Consider the following 19,387-nt stretch of genomic DNA (forward strand, 5'->3'; position numbering starts at 1 on the left):
TTGTTGCCAGCGGTTTAGACATTAATGGCGGTGTGTTGAGTTATTTTGAGGGGACAGCAAATTTCCATGTTATACAAGCTGTACACTGACTACGTCACATTGTAGCAAAGTGTCATTTCTTCAGTGTTGTCACATGGAAATAGAGAATCAAATATTGACACAAATGTGAGGGGGAGGGGCTCACTTCTGGGAGATACTGTGTGTGTGTGTGTGTATATACAGTCAGGTCCATAAATATTGGGACATGGACACCATTCTAACATTTTTGGCTCTATACACCACCACAATGGATTTGAAATGAAATGAACAAGATGTGCTTTACCTGCAGACTGTCAGCTTTAATTTGAGGGTATTTACATCCAAATCAGGTGAACGGTGTAGGAATTACAACAGTTTGCATATGTGCCTCCCACTTGTTAAGGGACCAAAAGTAATGGGACAATTGGCTTCTCAGCTGTTCCATGGCCAGGTGTGTGTTATTCCCTCATTATCCCAATTACAATGAGCAGATAAAAGGTCCAGAGTTCATTTCAAGTGTGCTATTTGCATTTGGAATCTGTTGCTGTCAACTCTCAAGATGAGATCCAAAGAGCTGTCACTATCAGTGAAGCCATCATTAGGCTGAAAAAACAAAACAAACTCATCAGAGAGATAGCAAAAACATTAGGCGTAGCCAAAACAACTGTTTGGAACATTCTTAAAAAGAAGGAACGCACCGGTGAGCTCAGGAACACCAAAAGACCCGGAAGACCACGGAAAACAACTGTGGTGGATGACCGAAGAATTCTTTCCCTGGTGAAGAAAACACCCTTCACAACAGTTGGCCAGATCAAGAACACTCTCCAGGAGGTAGGTGTATGTGTGTCAAAGTCACCAATCAAGAGAAGACTTCACCAGAGTGAATACAGAGGGTTCACCACAAGATGGAAACCATTGGTGAGCCTCAAACACAGGAAGGCCAGATTAGAGTTTGCCAAACGACATGTAAAAAAGCCTTCACAGTTCTGGAACAACATCCTATGGACAGATGAGACCGACATCAACTTGTACCAGAGTGATGGGAAGAGAAGAGGATGGAGAAGGAACTGCTCATGGTCCTCAGCATACCACCTCATCAGTGATCATGGTGGTGGTAGTGTCATGGCGTGGGCATGTATGGCTGCCAATGGAACTGCTTCTCTTGTATTTATTGATGATGTGACTGCTGACAGAAGCAGCCGGATGAATTGTGAAGTGTTTCGGGAATATTATCGGCTCATATTCAGCCAAATGCTTCACAACTCATTGGACGCTTCACAGTGCAGATGGACAATGACCCAAAGCAGACTGCAAAAGCAACCAAAGAAGTGGAATGTTCTGCAATGGCCAAGTCCATCGCCTGACCTGAATCCGATTGAGCATTTCACTTGCTGAAGACAAAACTGAAGGGAAAATGCCCCAAGAACAAGCAGGAACTGAAGACAGTTGTAGTAGAGGCCTGGCAGAGCATCACCAGGGATGACACCCAGCGTCTGGGGATGTCTATGCGTTCCACACTTCAGGCTGTCATTGACTGCAAAGGATTTGCAACCAAGTATTAAAAAGTGAAAGTCTGATTTATGATTATTATTCTGTCCCATTACTTTTGGTCCCTTAACAAGTGGGAGGCACATATGCAAACTGTTGTAATTCCTACACCGTTCACCTGATTTGGATGTAAATGCCCTCAAATTAAAGCTGACAGTCTGCAGGTAAAGCACATCTTGTTTGTTTCATTTCAAATCCATTGTGGTGGTGTATAGAGCCAAAAATGTTAGAATTGTGTCCATGTCCCAATATTTATGGACCTGACTGTATGTATGTGTGTGTGTGTGTATATATATATATATATATATATATATATATATATATATATATATATATATATATATATATATATATATATATATATATATATATATAAATAAAATGTGTGTGTGTAAATTTTCTTGTGACGCACTGCGTAGATTGAGGGCGATATGTAAGTAGCTGTAATAACTGTCATGTATGGAAGGATTCCACTGGCTGAGCTCTGTGCTGCCCCCTACTGTGTAACACGTGTCACCTGCTGACTCCTCTTGTATCTCCGCTCTCCTCCCCAGGCCAGAGACGGCAATGACTATCAGCTGGGACTGACTCCCACCGGGGTTCTGGTATTTGAAGGTGAAACAAAGATCGGATTGTTTTTCTGGTGAGTTCTGCCATTGGTGGGTTTTGTCTGGCCGCTGTCGCCGGGGATTATGGGATTAGACGGTGGTGTCTGGCCAGGCTGTCGCCGCTCCCTGTGGGGTCTTCTGCAGGAGCCCGGACTACAAGTACCAGCAAGCCCCGCGAGATGAACTAAAACCTATTAGAACACATACACTCTGGAGGCGGGGATCTTTCAGAAGGACATATTTGAAGATCCCTGCGCTGCCATTTGTACGTCTTCCTAGAGACACGAGTGCTGGTCATGTACGAGGCGCGACTATTTAATTCCCGGAATAGATTATAAGAAAAAAACACTAGCGGCTGTCGTCACCTTCAAAGTTGTCTCCTTTTCTAGACGACTGTCACTGCTGGGAACATTCCTGGAATTCTTTTTCTGGGAAGCTGTGCCGCGCCTTTGTCGCGGCGCACTGAATGTCTGGAATGTCCTCAAATCTGTGTTCTTTTTGTGGCATTTTTTTTTATTTTGGAAACGGCCAAAAGTCGCAGGGTGCCAAGTCGGGGGCATAAGGCGGTTGGTCAAGTTTCGGAGTAGACTACTGGGCCAGGAACTCGCAAACACCTCACGCATCATGTGCAGGAGCATTGTCGTGGTGGTGAATCCACTTGTCAGGCCAGAGTTCCGGTCTTTTTCTACGAACAGATTCCCGTAACCTTTTCCGCATGTGCGTCCGTCCTTGGCGTTTTTTGGTGGCCCACTTCGTGGATATCTTCCCACTCCTCCTTTATACCACCTATGCCATTCAAAAACACTTGTTTCCTTCATTGAATGTTCACCGTCGGCCTGTTGTGACGGAGTGAAAGCCTCACTTCCAATTTTGCCAGTTTTCACAAATTTTCACTCGTTTTCTGCCAACAGCCCAACAAGTACACATGATGTTTCTTCTACTACTCCGTAAAGACCGAGTCCACAGGTCTGCCACCCAGGAGAGTGCGAGTTAGAACACGTCAGAGCACGCCAGAGGGACTCGCCGTCATAGGGCTACGCCGCGGGCATTCCGGGAATTAAATTGTCACACCTTGTGTAGCAAATGGCTGCGCAGATAAGGCAGATGTATGAGAGCCAAAGAACGTTTTTTTTAATTTTGAATTTTTTTGCACACATTTAGCTTCTGTTGTAAAATTTTGTAACGAAGTAATTTTTCTCCTTCACTGATATGCACTGATGGGCAATGATAGGTGGCTTCTATCAGTGCCACCTATCACTTCACTGATGAGGCGGCACTGATGGGCAGTGATAGGAGCCACTTATCACGTCACTAATATGCACTGATGAGTTGGCACTGATGGGCAGTGATAGGTGGCACTGATGGGAGCCACCTATCACTTCACTGATATGCACTGATGAGGTGGCATTGATGGGCAGTGATAGGTGGCACTGATAGGAGCCACCTGTCACTTCACTGATATGCACTGATGAGGTGGCACTGATGGGCAGTGATAGTTGGAAATGATAGGAGCCACTTATCACTTCACTGATATGCACTGATAGTTGGCACTGATGGGCAGTGATAGGTGGCACTGATAGGAGCCACCTATTGCTTCACTGATATGCACTGATGAGGTGGCATTGATGGGCAGTGATAGGTGGCACTGATGGGAGCCACTTATCACTTCACTGATATGCACTGATGAGGTGGCATTGATAGGCACTGATAGGTGCCACCTATCCTTTCACTGATATGCACTGATGAGGTGGCACTGATGGGCATTGATAGTGCATATCAGTGAAAGGATAGGTGGCACTGATGTGTGGCAATGATGGGCACTGACAGGCATCACTAATGGGCACTGAAAGGTAGCACTGATGATCAGTGCCCTGATCATCGGTGTAGATGTCCCCTTTTGTGGCTTGCCGCTTACTAGCTCCCTTGTCAGCATGAGGAGAGGACAGCCGTTAAACCAGCATTTTCCTGTGATCAACTTGATTGGACACAGCTGATCACATGGTAAAGTGCCTACGTTAACAGCTCCTTACCATGATCAGTGATCCTCTGTGTCCGAGGGACACGGCGCACCACCGATCTGCTCGGGCCCCCGCGGGTGCGCATTTGTGTGGCAAGAATGGGAGGACGTCATATGACGTCCTCCCAGAACAATAGTGGTCCTGCCCAGCTGTCATAGCACTATAGACCGGGTGGGAAGCAGCTAAAAGCCCCTACAGGGCATCACTTTAACCGTGAATAACGGGCCGGGAATTTTAATCTCATTCTGGCCCGTGTGGCGATTTGTAATGTGTACAGTACAATCAGTGTTTTTGTGTGTAGGCGCCCTGACATATATGATTCATATGTGGTGAATGGGGGGGAGGGCATAAAAAATGTGACGGGATCTCTTCTTTTTTTAAAAAAAAAAAAAAAAAAATGTATTCTGAAAAATTCCTTGTAAAATTATTGGAGCTCTTTAGAATTGGCATTTTCCTCTGAGGAAATGTTATTACATAGTTAGTCTGGCTGAAAAAAGACAAACGTTCAAACAAAAACAAAAAAGTTATAATCCTACACCCACATTTGATCCAGAGGAAGGTTAAAAAAAACCCAGCAAAGCACGATCCAATCTGCTCCTGCAGGGGAAACAATTCCTTCCTGATCCCCCGAGAGGCAATCGGATATTCCCTGGATCAACTTTCCCTATAAATGTTATATCCAGTTATATTCTGGGTATCCAAGAAAGAATCCAGGACTTTCCTACAGCAATCCACTGAGCTGGCCACAACCAACTCTGGAGGGAGTCTATTCCACATTCTCACAGCTCTTACTGTGAAGAAACCTTTCCCGTAAAGAGCGCCCCCTTGTCCTCTGTGATGACCTCAGGGTAGATAACTACACTGAGTTCACTATATGAACCACTGATGTATTATACATGGAGATCATATCCCCCTTATGTATTATACATGGAGATCATATCCCCCCTTATGTATTATACATGGTGATCATATCCCCCCTTATGTATTATACATGGAGATCATATCCCCCCTTATGTATTATACATGGAGATCATATCCCCCCTTATGTATTATACATGGAGATCATATCCCCCCTTATGTATTATACATGGAGATCATATCCCCCCTTATGTATTATACATGGAGATCATATCCCCCCTTATGTATTATACATGGTGATCATACCCCCCCTTATGTATTCTACATGGAGATCATACCCCCCCTTATGTATTATACATGGAGATCATATCCCCCTTATGTATTATACATGGAGATCATATCCCCCCCCCCTTATGTATTATACATGGAGATCATATCCCCCCTTATGTATTATACATGGTGATCATATCCCCCCTTATGTATTATACATGGAGATCATATCCCCCCTTATGTATTATACATGGAGATCATACCCCCCCTTATGTATTATACATGGAGATCATATCCCCCTTATGTATTATACATGGAGATCATATCCCCCCCCCTTATGTATTATACATGGAGATCATATCCCCCCTTATGTATTATACATGGAGATCATATCCCCCCTTATGTATTATACATGGAGATCATATCCCCCTTATGTATTATACATGGAGATCATATCCCCCTTATGTATTATACATGGAGATCATATCCCCCCTTATGTATTATACATGGAGATCATATCCCCCCTTATGTATTATACATGGAGATCATATCCCCCCCCTTATGTATTATACATGGAGATCATATCCCCCCCCTTATGTATTATACATGGAGATCATATCCCCCCCCTTATGTATTATACATGGAGATCATATCCCCCCCCTTATGTATTATACATGGAGATCATATCCCCCCCCTTATGTATTATACATGGTGATCATATCCCCCTTATGTATTATACATGGAGATCATATCCCCCCCTTATGTACTATACATGGTGATCATATCCCCCTTATGTATTATACATGGAGATCATATCCCCCCTTATGTATTATACATGGAGATCATATCCCCCCCTTATGTATTATACATGGAGATCATATCTCCCCTTATGTATTATACATGGAGATCATATCCCCCCCTTATGTATTATACATGGTGATCATATCCCCCCCTTATGTATTATACATGGAGATCATATCCCCCCCTTATGTATTATACATGGTGATCATATCCCCCCCTTATGTATTATACATGGAGATCATATCCCCCCCTTATGTATTATACATGGAGATCATATCCCCCCCTTATGTATTATACATGGAGATCATATCCCCCCCTTATGTATTATACATGGAGATCATATCCCCCCTTATGTATTATACATGGAGATCATATCCCCCCCCCTTATGTATTATACATGGAGATCATATCCCCCCTTATGTATTATACATGGAGATCATATCCCCCCTTATGTATTATACATGGAGATCATATCCCCCCCTTATGTATTATACATGGAGATCATATCCCCCCTTATGTATTATACATGGTGATCATATCCCCCCTTATGTATTATACATGGTGATCATATCCCCCTTATGTATTATACATGAAGATCATATCCCCCCTTATGTATTATACATGGAGATCATATCCCCCCTTATGTATTATACATGGAGATCATATCCCCCCTTATGTATTATACATGGAGATCATATCCCCCCCTTATGTATTATACATGGAGATCATATCCCCCCTTATGTATTATACATGGAGATCATATCCCCCCCCTTATGTATTATACATGGAGATCATATCCCCCCCCCTTATGTATTATACATAGTCCCCCAATTACACAGAGCATTGAGGTCGGCTTGTAAGTTGGAGACATCCTGTAAGGACGTTATTCCCCGGCACAGCTTGGAGTCATCTGCAAACACTGAAATCCCTGACCCCATATCCTTGATAAATATATTAAAAAGTGAAGGTCCCAACACTGAACCTTGGAGACCCCACTAATAACACTGAACCTTGGAGACCCCACTAATAACACTGAACCTTGGAGACCCCACTAATAACACTGAACCTTGGGGTACCCCACTGACACCCCTAGACCATGCAGATTATGAATCATTAACCACTACTCTGAATACGATCTTTTAGCCAGTTTTCTATCCATTTACATACAGATATTTCTAGCCTGTAGACTTTACCTTACACATTAGCTGTGTGTGGGGAACGGTGTCAAACGCTTCTGCAAAATCCAAGTCTGCCACGTCCACCGCCACCCCTCTGTCCAAGTCTGCCACGTCCACCGCCACCCCTCTGTCCAAGTCTGCCACGTCCACCGCCACCCCTCTGTCCAAGTCTGCCACGTCCACCGCCACCCCTCTGTCCAAGTCTGCCACGTCCACCGCCACCCCTCTGTCCAAGTCTGCCACGTCCACCGCCACCCCTCTGTCCAAGTCTGCCACGTCCACCGCCACCCCTCTGTCCAAGTCTGCCACGTCCACCGCCACCCCTCTGTCCAAGTCTGCCACGTCCACCGCCACCCCTCTGTCCAAGTCTGCCACGTCCACCGCCACCCCTCTGTCCAAGTCTGCCACGTCCACCGCCACCCCTCTGTCCAAGGTTTTGCTCAGTTCCTCATAAAAAGAAATCAGATTTGTTTGACAACTTCTGTCTTCCATGACTCCATGCTGTCTGTTGCTTAAAATATTTGTTTCCAGCAAGAACTCCTCTCTGTGGTCTTTTATTAAACTCTCCAGTATCTTCCCAACTATAGAAGTTACACTAACAGGTCTATAATTACTCGGGAAAGATTTTGGCCCTTTTTAAATATTGGCCCCACATTGGCCTTCCGCCAATCCCGTGGTACTATGCCAGTCATTAAAGAGTCCCTAAAAATGAGAAACAATGGCTGTGAGATGACTGAGGTGAATTCTCTAAGGCCCCCGTGGGTGTCTGCCATCCGGTCCACGGGCTTTGTTCACCTTTATTCTGTCTAAATATTTCTGGATCCTATCAGTTGTGATATTGGTTTCTGTTATTCATGAGTAGATCCTCCTGAAGCTGAAGGTGGGACTACGGGCAGGGGCATCCCTAGGGTTGGTGTCACCCCTCCGACGATCACCGCAGGATGGATCGGATCTGTGGATTGAGGATAATGGATCGAAGTCCGATCCATTCTGCTCCCCAATCCACAGATCCGATCCATCCTGCAGGGACCCACTCCACAAAAAGTTAAGTTTTAAAGTAAGCCGACGATCCCCGCAGGATGGATCGGATCTGCGGATTGGGGAGCATAATGGATCAGAGTCCAATACATTAGGCTCAATCCACAGATCCGATCCATCCTGCGGGGATCGTCGGCTTACTTTAAAACTTAACTTTTTGTGGAGTGGGTCCCTGCAGGATGGATCGGATCTGTGGATTGGGGAGCAGAATGGATCGGACTTCGATCCATTATCCTCAATCCACAGATCCGATCCATCCTGCGGGGATCGTCGGCTTGCAACCTATACGGGGTTAACTGATCTCTCCACGAAAAGGTAAGTTCCTTTTTTTTTTTTCTTTTTTTTTTTTTTTTAAGCAAGCTGACGATCTCCGCAGGATGAATTGGATCGGGGAGCATAATGGATGGGACTCCGATCCTTTATGCTCAATCCGCAGATCCGATCCATCCTGCAGGGATGACACCGGACTCACTCCACGAAAAGGTAAGTTTTAAAGCAAAGCCGACGATCCCCGCAGGATGGATCGGATCTGCGGATTGGGGAGCATAATGGATCGCAGTCTGATCCATTATCCTCCCCAATCCGCAGATCCCATCCATCCTGCGGGGATCGTCGGCTTGCAACCTATACGGGGTTAACTGATTTCTTCACGAAAAGGTAAGTTTTAAAGCAAGCCGACGATCCCTGCAGGATGGATCGGATCAATGGATCGGGGAACATAATGGATCGGACTCGGATCCATTATGCTCAGTCCGCAGATCCGATCCATCCTGCAGGGATCGTCGGCATGCTTTAAAACTTACCTTTTTTTGTAGAGCGGGTCCGGTGTCATCCCTGAAGGATGGATCGGATCTGTGGATTGGGGAGCATACTGGATGGGACTCTGATCCATTATGCTCAATCTACAGATCCCGATCCATCCTGCGGGGATCATCGTCTTGCTTTAAAACTTACGTTTTCGTGGGGCGGGTCTGTGCGATAGGTGTCACCCGGTGCAGCGCGCACCCCCCCGCACCTGCCTAGGGACGTCACGCACTACAGGTCCCTGCGTGCCCTGACCCCCAGTGTTTGGATATGGCCCCGTCATACTCTAAGTTCTCCGCTAGGGGGCAGCGCGGTCTTGGCTGTCATTCTTTGATGTGCCATGTTACAATGTTGCAACTTTTTTTTTTGGACGTAAAACAAATTCTGAATAATTTCCAGCAGCTATTTAGTATTATTATTATACAGGATTTATATGGCGCCAACAGTTTGCACAGCGCTGTACAAAATGAAGGCAGACATTACAGTTACAATACAATTTGGTACAAGAGGCAACCGAGGGCCCGGCTCCTGGGAGCTTACAATCTAAGAGGAAATTTCCAGTGTAAAGTGACTCAGAGAAGCGATCTGCACACAGCGTGGGAGGACGAGTAATCTCCCGGCAATGTCAGGAAGTTCAGCCGGCAGCCTCAGGTTTGGGGGTGAGGTTACTTGCTGTGATTGTGCTGATTTAGTTAGAACTAAGGAATGTGGAGGAGGGGAGGGGGGGGGGGGCGTTGGCACCGAAGCTTCTGTTCTGGGCACTTGGCAAAATGTTACGCCCGGCTAACAAGAGTGATGTCATTCCGTATACTCCCATGGTTATAGTTTCTGTATATCAGAGAGTGTGACTGGCCATACCTGCTGAAATAAAATCAATCGGTCACATTGGACGTTTGTTTGAAATCAATCTGGTAGACTTTTCGCTAGGAGCAGTAAAGTGGAGTCGCTATGCAGAGCAGGGAGGCCGTATAAGGAATAGGGCAACCTTTTAAATATAAAACGACAACAAAAAAAAAACACATCACAGCGCCCTCAACCCCAGGGCAAGGGTTAAATGCCTATATAGTCCTGGGGGTTGTAGATGGGGAGGTATGACTGACCTCCAGCATGCTTCCCTCTAACCGTGCAATCAGTCTCCTCTGTAAGTCACTTTCATCCGCGGTTACACCCCCCCCCCCCCCCTTCCTACCATGTACAATACAGAGTTAATAGCCCTGCACTGTATGTGATGCCTTCAAGGCTCCAGAGGAGGAGGAGCGTGCTGTTCTTCATATGCTGATGTCTGATATGCAGGGCTTCTTCAAAAAATAGGTGCAGGAACTTCCACCTTCATTTCTGGTCTCCACCCCCCACCCACCTCCGAGCACCGTCCAGTGGTTCCACCCCCCACCCACCTCCGAGCACCGTCCAGTGGTTCCACCCCCCACCCACCTCCGAGCACCGTCCAGTGGTTCCACCCCCCCACCCACCTCCGAGCACCGTCCAGTGGTTCCACCCCCCCACCCACCTCCGAGCACCGTCCAGTGGTTCCACCTCCGAGCACCGTCCAGTGGTTCCACCCCCCACCCACCTCCGAGCACCTTCCACTGGTTCCACCCCCCCCCACCTCCGAGCGCCGTCCAGTGGTTGCACCCCCCCCACCCACCTCCGAGCGCCGTCCAGTGGTTGCACCCCCCCACCCACCTCCGAGCGCCGTCCAGTGGTTGCACCCCCCCCACCCACTTCCGAGCGCCGTCCAGTGGTTGCACCCCCCCACCCACCTCCGAGCGCCGTCCAGTGGTTGCACCCCCCCCCACCCACCTCCGAGCGCCGTCCAGTGGTTGCACCCCCTTACCCACCTCCGAGCGCCGCCGTCCAGTGGTTCCACCCCCCCACCCACCTCCGAGCGCCGTCCAGTGGTTCCACCTCCTTACCCACCTCCGAGCGCCGTCCAGTGGTTCCACCTCCTTAGCCACCTCCGAGCGCCGTCCAGTGGTTGCACCCCCTTAGCCACCTCCGAGCGCCGTCCAGTGGTTGCACCCCCCCACCCACCTCCGAGCGCCGTCCAGTGGTTGCACCCCCCCACCCACCTCCGAGCGCCGTCCAGTGGTTGCACCCCCCCACCCACCTCCGAGCGCCGTCCAGTGGTTGCACCCCCCCACCCGCCTCCGAGCGCCGTCCAGTGGTTGCACCCCCCCACCCGCCTCCGAGCACCGTCCAGTGGTTCCACCCCCTTACCCGCCTCCGAGCGCCGTCCAGTGCTTGCACCCCCCCCACCCACCTCCGAGCGCCGTCCAGTGCTTGCACCCCCCCCACCCACCTCCGAGCACCGTCCAGTGGTTCCAACCCCTACGTACCTCCCAGTACCTCTCCTTTCAGAGAATACAGAGCCAAGTATCATTTGTATAGAATTTTTTAATAACCAGAAAAGCAGAAAAATATATCCTGCCAGCCCCCCCCCCCCCGGACAACAATTGGTCCCCCCAAAAAGAATGCCACCCCAGCAACAATAGACCCCAGCAGCTACAACTGATCTCTAAGCAGCCTTCAGCAGCTAAATTTGATTGGGGGTGGGGGAGCGAGAGAGAGAGTTGTTCCAGCACTCGCTGCACAGCTCACAGAATGACATCCGCTGAAGCCATGATGAGGACCGGGAGGGACCGTCTGACACCATCCAGCAGCCCACAGCCTCTCATGGATCCCCTGCTGCACACATAACGGCTCCTGTGCTGCGAGTTTGTCTCCGGAGATTACTCCTCTCTCCTGTACCACCCTCAGGAGTGCCTCACCTGATTCTCCTTCCTCTGTCACCTGCCATGCGTGTCCATTTTGCCACCCCCCCCCCCCAAAAAAAAAAAAAAAATCAAACTTTGAGGTTCTCTGATTTTATGTTCTTTTTTGTTTTTTTTTTTAAGACAACTGCGGCACATCTGTGCATGCGCAAAATCGTGCGTTTCTGAGTGAAATTGTGGAGGCAGCTGGACACACATTAATTCTTGTCTAGGCCAGAAAACTGCAGGTGCTGCAGCACAAAATAGGCAATTCATCTTTTTGTATAAAAGGGAACAACACTCTTAGAAAAGAAAATCCTAATATATTTTTTGTAGGTTTAAGGTGACCACTCTCCTGTATCTAAAACAAAATAAGAACCATATAAGTGCATTCCGCTGAAGTGAGCAGCACAGAATGAACACGGTGCATGTCACCCGCTCCCAGCTCCTGCGTACTGATGATGTGCTTACTTGTTACCTTTCCAGGCCAAAGATCACCCGCCTGGACTTCAGGAAGACAAAACTGACCCTGGTGGTGGTTGAGGATGACGATCAGGTGAGAGACAGGTGCTCTTTGCAGAAGTAACGGGTGCTCAAGAACTTGTCCGTGTGTCTGGTGTAATCTGGGATGAAAAATCGCTCTTTGATTTATTTTTTTTCCTTTTGTAGGGCAAGGAGCAGGAACACACGTTTGTGTTTAAGATGGACCACCCGAAGGCCTGTAAGCACCTGTGGAAGTGCGCCGTGGAGCACCACGCCTTCTTCCGCCTCCGGGGCCCGGTCCAGAAGAGCTCCAGCCGCTCTGGCTTCATCAGGCTGGGCTCTCGGTTCAGATACAGGTGAGGGGGTGACGCGGGAAGGCCGGGTGCACATTGGTGGGGAAAGTGGGACTGTAGTACAAATGATGAATTGTGCTTCACCCCCCATCCCCCCCTGAACAAATATGTACAACCGAGGGCAGCAAACAATGGTCACCAGAACAACCCCACAAATATTATACAATGGGGGGGGGGGGCAGTGAAGAGCCACAATGAATAAATAGGAAATAAACTAGCCAGGAGAGATTAGATGGGCAGAGCTCAGAAGACTGGGAAACCTTCAACTGCAATAATTGAACAAACAAACATAAAGGGCGCAGCTAAGTGTAGTAAAAAAAAGGTCTTAGATTGTAAGCTCCCAGGATCAGGACCCTCCCATCCCTCTTAGATTGTAAGCTCCCAGGATCAGGGCCCTCCTATCCCTCTTAGATTGTAAGCTCCCAGGATCAGGGCCCTCCCCTCCCTCTTAGATTGTAAGCTCCCAGGATCAGGACCTCCCATCCCTCTTAGATTGTCAGCTCCCAGGATCAGGGTCCTCCCATCCCTCTTAGATTGTAAGCTCCCAGGATCAGGTCCTCCCATCCCTCTTAGATTGTCAGCTCCCAGGATCAGGGTCCTCCCATCCCTCTTAGATTGTAAGCTCCCAGGATCAGGACCCTCCCATCCCTCTTAGATTGTAAGCTCCCAGGATCAGGACCCTCCCATCCCTCTTAGATTGTAAGCTCCCAGGATCAGGACCCTCCCATCCCTCTTAGATTGTAAGCTCCCAGGATCAGGACCCTCCCATCCCTCTTAGATTGTCAGCTCCCAGAATCAGGGCCCTCCCATCCCTCTTAGATTGTAAGCTCCCAGGATCAGGACCCTCCCATCCCTCCTAGATTGTAAGCTCCCAGGATCAGGACCCTCCCATCCCTCCTAGATTATAAGCTCCCAGGATCAGGACCTCCCATCCCTCTTAGATTGTCAGCTCCCAGGATCAGGTCCTCCATCCCTCTTAGATTGTAAGCTCCCAGGATCAGGGCCTCCCATCCCTCTTAGATTGTAAGCTCCCAGGATCAGGGCCTCCCATCCCTCTTGGATTGTCAGCTCCCAGGATCAGGGTCCTCCCATCCCTCTTAGATTGTCAGCTCCCAGGATCAGGTCCTCCCATCCCTCTTAGATTGTAAGCTCCCAGGATCAGGACCTCCCATCCCTCTTAGATTGTCAGCTCCCAGGATCAGGTCCTCCCATCCCTCTTAGATTGTAAGCTCCCAGGATCAGGCCCTCCTATCCCTCTTAGATTGTAAGCTCCCAGGATCAGGGTCCTCCCATCCCTCTTAGATTGTAAGCTCCCAGGATCAGGGTCCTCCTATCCCTCTTAGATTGTAAGCTCCCAGGATCAGGTCCTCCCATCCCTCTTAGATTGTCAGCACCCAGGATCAGGACCTCCCATCCCTCTTAGATTGTCAGCTCCCAGGATCAGGACCCTCCCATCCCTCTTAGATTGTAAGCTCCCAGGATCAGGACCCTCCCATCCCTCTTAGATTGTAAGCTCCCAGGATCAGGGTCCTCCTATCCCTCTTAGATTGTAAGCTCCCAGGATCAGGACCCTCCCATCCCTCTTAGATTGTAAGCTCCCAGGATCAGGACCCTCCCATCCCTCTTAGATTGTCAGCTCCCAGGATCAGGGCCCTCCTATCCCTCTTAGATTGTCAGCTCCCAGGATCAGGACCCTCCCATCCCTCTTAGATTGTAAGCTCTCAGGATCAGGACCCTCCCATCCTTCTTAGATTGTAAGCTCCCAGGATCAGGGTCCTCCTATCCCTCTTGTATTGAACTGTATTGTTCCTGTATTGTCTCCCGTTATAATGTAAAGCGCTGAGCAAACTGTTGGCGCCATAAATCCTGTATAATAATAATAAAAAAAGGGCTTTTGTATAAAAATCTGCATCTCAACAAAGAGGAAACCAAATGGCCTTTATCAAAATATTTGATGTGCCCCATGGTGCTTCCTGTTTGTGAGCGGCCAGTTTTTACTATCTTTGTATGCAATGAAAGCACTTTTATACTACACTTGGCTGCGCCCTTTTATGTTTTCCTCTGTAAGTGCATCTCTGCTTTTGATGTATGGGTGAATCTGGAGTGCCCTAATGATCCATCAATCTATAGTACAGTATAGGGCGCAGGGGCGAACTGACAGCTCATGGGGCCCGCGGGCAATAGGGGATCATGGGGCCCCTGTCCTTACCCAAACTCAAAAAAGCCTATGAGAAAGGTACCAGGGGCATCTCATGGGGCCCCCTACTGACCCCGGGCCCTCGGGCATTGCCAGAGTTTCCAAATGGTCAGTCCGCCCCTGATAGGGCTGTCGCACCTAAAATTTATTGAAAGTCAAAATTTTTTTTTTCTTTTTGGAAGGAGTAGGAAATGGTTAAAACCCATCAGTTTTTTTTTTTTTTTTCCCCTCTGTGCCCTCCCATTGGGGAGAACCCCCCCCCCTGCTTTTCCCCCTTCCCTCAGGGGTAGGCAACCTTTGCCTCTCTAGCTGTTGTGGAACTACATTTCCCATGAGGCATTGCAAAGATTACTAAACTGACAGTTCCAGCTATGACTTTTAGAGGCATGATGGGACTTGTAGTCCTGCGGCTCTCAGGCTGCCTACCCGTACCTCAAACAGCGGCAAAAACAACTAAGGCCCCTTTCACACTGACGGTCCAATCGGGTCTGCCAGTTTTTCAGGCGGATCCAATCGGACCTTCCATAGACCTCTATGGACTGGAGGGTGTCACCCGCCGACGTCCGATCTGATCCCGTATGCCAAAAACAGACGGATGGCGATCTGATTCCCATCCGTCTAGGCGATCGGATGATAATTGGGTGAAACCGGACAGGCGGTCCATTTCCATCCAACCGCCCCATAGGAGGAAGCAAGCCGTGTCTGTGTCCGCTCTGCAGCAGTGGAGCAGACACAGACCGGTCATCTGCTTGCTCAGTGGGGATCAGTGGACAGATTCCCCGCCCCCCCATGCTGAGCAAACAGATCCGCTATTGGCTCTGCCCCCATCTGAAAGGGGCCTTTATTCCTACAATTTGGCAGAGGTAACACCCCTTTAACATGGGCTGAAAGACTGAACTGATCGGAAGCTCCATGCAACTGACTTGTGTCCGTTTACAGCTCTGAGTGCGCCCAGGTCCAGACCTAAAGGTGATTGATCGGAGGTAGTCAGATGGTGGCGCCCTCTCTCTTTTGTTTACATCAAAGTGCAGCCATTGATTAATAGATATAGAAACATACATGTGTTCACTGCATTTGGTAAATGGTCAGCATGTCAGTAGTGAACCTCCATGGAGAGTTTGTCCAAATGGAGATCCCCATTTGACTTGACAAAGGGGTGGGTACAGCCCCGAAATGCGTAGCCTTGCCCATCAACAGAAACATGTGACAATATCCATGGAGTCCAGGCATGCGGAGTCCTCTGCTGCATCTCCTACAGCCAGCATGGTTCCCCAACTGCCACTTACTATCCAGCACTGCATATATCAGCCGTCTCCCTGCCAAATTCTGCCATTCCCTGCTGCTTCTGGATGAACTCTGCACGGAGGTTTATCGATCTGCTGATCATTTACTGAATGCAAACAGTCCATACATGGGTTTTATTGTTTTATATCTATAAATAAATATCTGCACTTAGATGGTGGAGCCCTCTCTTATGTTTACTATATGTGCATTAGCGATTACTCAATAATATCAAGCATTTCCCACACGGAAGAAAAACATATTTTAAGTATATTTTAAAAATATTCTCCCCCCCCCCCCCCCAAAAAAAAGTGTGTGTGTGTGTATATATATATGTGTGTGTGTGTGTGTGTGTATATATATATGTGTGTGTGTGTGTGTGTGTGTGTATATATATATATATATGTGTGTGTGTATATAATTGAATATGGCCAAAATTATAGTATTCCAAATATATGTCAAATTGATGTATGCATTTTTATTACAAAATATTTGTAAAAATCCATTTTCAAATATACTGTATGTCTTTAAAAATCTACATTTTTAGAATGCATTTATAAATCTATGTAAAAATATGTTAAAATGACTTTTTTTTTTTATATGTTAAAAAATCTGAAGAATATATTTAAAAAATGTATATTTTTCATATATTCTGTAATATATAAAAAACACATTTCAACATGCAGTGCGTGCGTGCGTGTGTGCATGTGTGTGTGTGTGTGTGTGTGTGTGTGTGTGTATAATTCTTGTAAAGCACTAGTAAATTGAGGGCGATATGTAAGTACCTGTAATAATAAACTGTCATGTATGGAAGGATTCCACTGGCTAAGCTCTGTGCTGCCCCCTACTGTGTAACACGTGTCACCTGCTGACTCCTCTTGTATCTCCGCTCTCCTCCCGAGGCCAGAGACGGCAATGACTATCAGCTGGGACTGACTCCCACCGGGGATATATATATATATATATATATATATATATATATATATATATATATATATATATATATATATATATATATATATATATATATATATATATATATATATATATACACTGCATGTTGAATTGCATTTTTTATATTATATGTTACAAAATATATGAAATATATATATATATTTTTAAATATATTCAGATTTTTTTTTAATATATTAAAAAGTAAGTAATTTTAACATATATTTGTAAATGCATTCCAAAAATGTAGATTAAAAATATATTTGAAGACCTACAGTATATTTGAAAATGTATTTTTTAAAATTTTCTTAATATATTTTGTAATAAAAATGCATTTCAACATACAGTGTAATTATACTGCAATTATTGGGAAATCTGCATTTTTACAATTGTTTTCAGAGAGATTCTTCCAATGGGGACACCAGTTTCGATGACAACAGTCTGAAGGGATTTCTCTAGCTTCCTGTTGTGTCTCCAAGACTGGAACCAAACAATCTCCTAAGCAGGAGAACCATAAAAAGAAAACAAAAAAATCCTTTCCCAACCTCTAACCATTCCCTGACAAAGCAACAAATCTTTAGATAAACTTTGCGCATCCAATTTCTTAACTGTTCCGTGTCTCTGCGTAGCGGGAAGACGGAATACCAGACGACGAAGTCCAGCAAACCGCGGCGATCGGCATCTTTCGAGCGCAGACCCAGCAAGCGCTACTCAAGGAGAACTCTGATGAACAGAGGTGAGATCATTTTCTTTAGTCCTCCGATTAGTAAAGAACAACTCCAAACAATAATATATTTTTTGGATCGAGTAGGAAAGAGTTGAAAATCTCTCGCTCTCTCTCTCGCTCGTGAGAATTTTTTGTCACTTCCCGTCCTAATATTTTTTTTTTTTTTTTAGCTGTATATGAAGGAATTATGGCTCCTTACCGATGGTCAGAGTGTCCATATATTTTATTTCAGAGGGATAATATTATAAGACTTCGGGCAATGAATAGTAAAATGTAAAAGGAAAGGGTGGTCTCACCCTTAAAATGTCCCCGTAGCTCAGGCTTTCTCAATCGGGTTCCTCCAAAGGTTGCTAAGGGGCTTCATGACGAACGTAAAGGACATACTTCTTCCCAAGTGTCAACCATTGTGAGGACCGTCCCTTGTTCCACTGGCAAGAAATTTTAGGAGGTCCATTTCTGCCGTCAGTGCAAGGGAGGCCCTTGATTCTATGGTTACATGGAGCATGGTATTTATTGATCATGGTAATGTACTGCTAGCTATAGATACAATCATTTTTAGCAGGGATATCCTAAGACCTGACAATTATTTAAAGGGTTCCTCTGGGGTGAAAAGGTTGCTCTAGATGATCAATATTCATGACATGGTAAAGATGTCCCATGATTAGGTTTCATCTACCAATATGGAACATTTGAAAATATCTGGCAAAAATTTGACTTTTTTTTTTTCTTTTTCCATTGCCTTCAATTATATGGGACCAGGAGGAAGACATGATTTTACCAAGTAAGTGAAAGTCTATAATGGGAGGTGGTGGTGGGGGGGGGGGGGGATCACTTTGGTGAGCCAGAGTTGGAGGATGGGGAGGGGTGTGAACTTGTGGTGAATGAGTCTAGCTGCCTCTATGCTAGGCAAAGGGTGGAAGCCCCTCTTTTATTGGCTGATCTGCTGTTTAACTCTCTGTTTTCCCCTGCAGTGCCTTAAGGAATGATCCTGCCATCCAGACCAATGGATCACAGCAGGTATGGCGCCTCTCTGGTGATACAATGTTACTACTGTAGTCGGCGATGGAATGTATCCATTTCTGTGTCATTATGTAGCAACTGGAAGTTGAAGATTTAAATATAAAGGTGCAAGACCAGGGATAGACCGCTACATGGTTATATTGGGATCAGCGACACCAGCTAACTCAAGGATCTTAACCACCTCCCCTCCGGCCCATGTATATAAACGGCCGGACGGTGGCAGTGCAGGGTCGGGTTGAATGTTAATAAACGGCCTCCCCGCCCCCTGCTTGTGCGCACTCCCTGGGAGCGCACAGCACCGTGATCCAGTGCTCCGGACACAGTGGAACACCGTCGGATGGGACTTCTGTGTGAGGTCCCGATCAAGTGATCACTGATTGGCCAATCAGTGATCACATGCAGAGTAGAAAGCAAGATGTCACTTCTGTTATCATTGCTTACTACGTGTGAAATCTGTTAATGATCACAGAGGTCACATGGTACA

General features: G+C 46.8%; 1 protein-coding gene across 1 annotated transcript in view; it reads left to right on the top strand.

Annotated features, from left to right (window-relative positions):
- The window catches only part of EPB41L5 (erythrocyte membrane protein band 4.1 like 5), a 72,201-nt gene extending 52,837 nt beyond the window's left edge, over positions 1–19,364 (top strand). The window contains exons 10-15 of the mRNA XM_089655604.1: positions 2,121–2,209; positions 12,378–12,447; positions 12,561–12,730; positions 17,786–17,892; positions 18,643–18,664; positions 18,855–19,364. Coding sequence (XP_089511730.1) covers positions 2,121–2,209; positions 12,378–12,447; positions 12,561–12,730; positions 17,786–17,892; positions 18,643–18,664; positions 18,855–18,939 — 543 coding nt within the window. The 3' untranslated portion in view covers positions 18,940–19,364. The remainder of the gene's footprint in view (positions 1–2,120; positions 2,210–12,377; positions 12,448–12,560; positions 12,731–17,785; positions 17,893–18,642; positions 18,665–18,854) is intronic.
- The last annotated feature ends 23 nt before the right edge of the window (positions 19,365–19,387 follow it).

The sequence above is a fragment of the Staurois parvus genome, unplaced genomic scaffold (genome assembly GCF_062004578.1).
Source record: "Staurois parvus isolate SC_StPar_1 unplaced genomic scaffold, SC_StPar_1.0 ptg000855l, whole genome shotgun sequence".
In the NCBI taxonomy this organism is placed as follows: Eukaryota; Metazoa; Chordata; class Amphibia; order Anura; family Ranidae; genus Staurois; species Staurois parvus.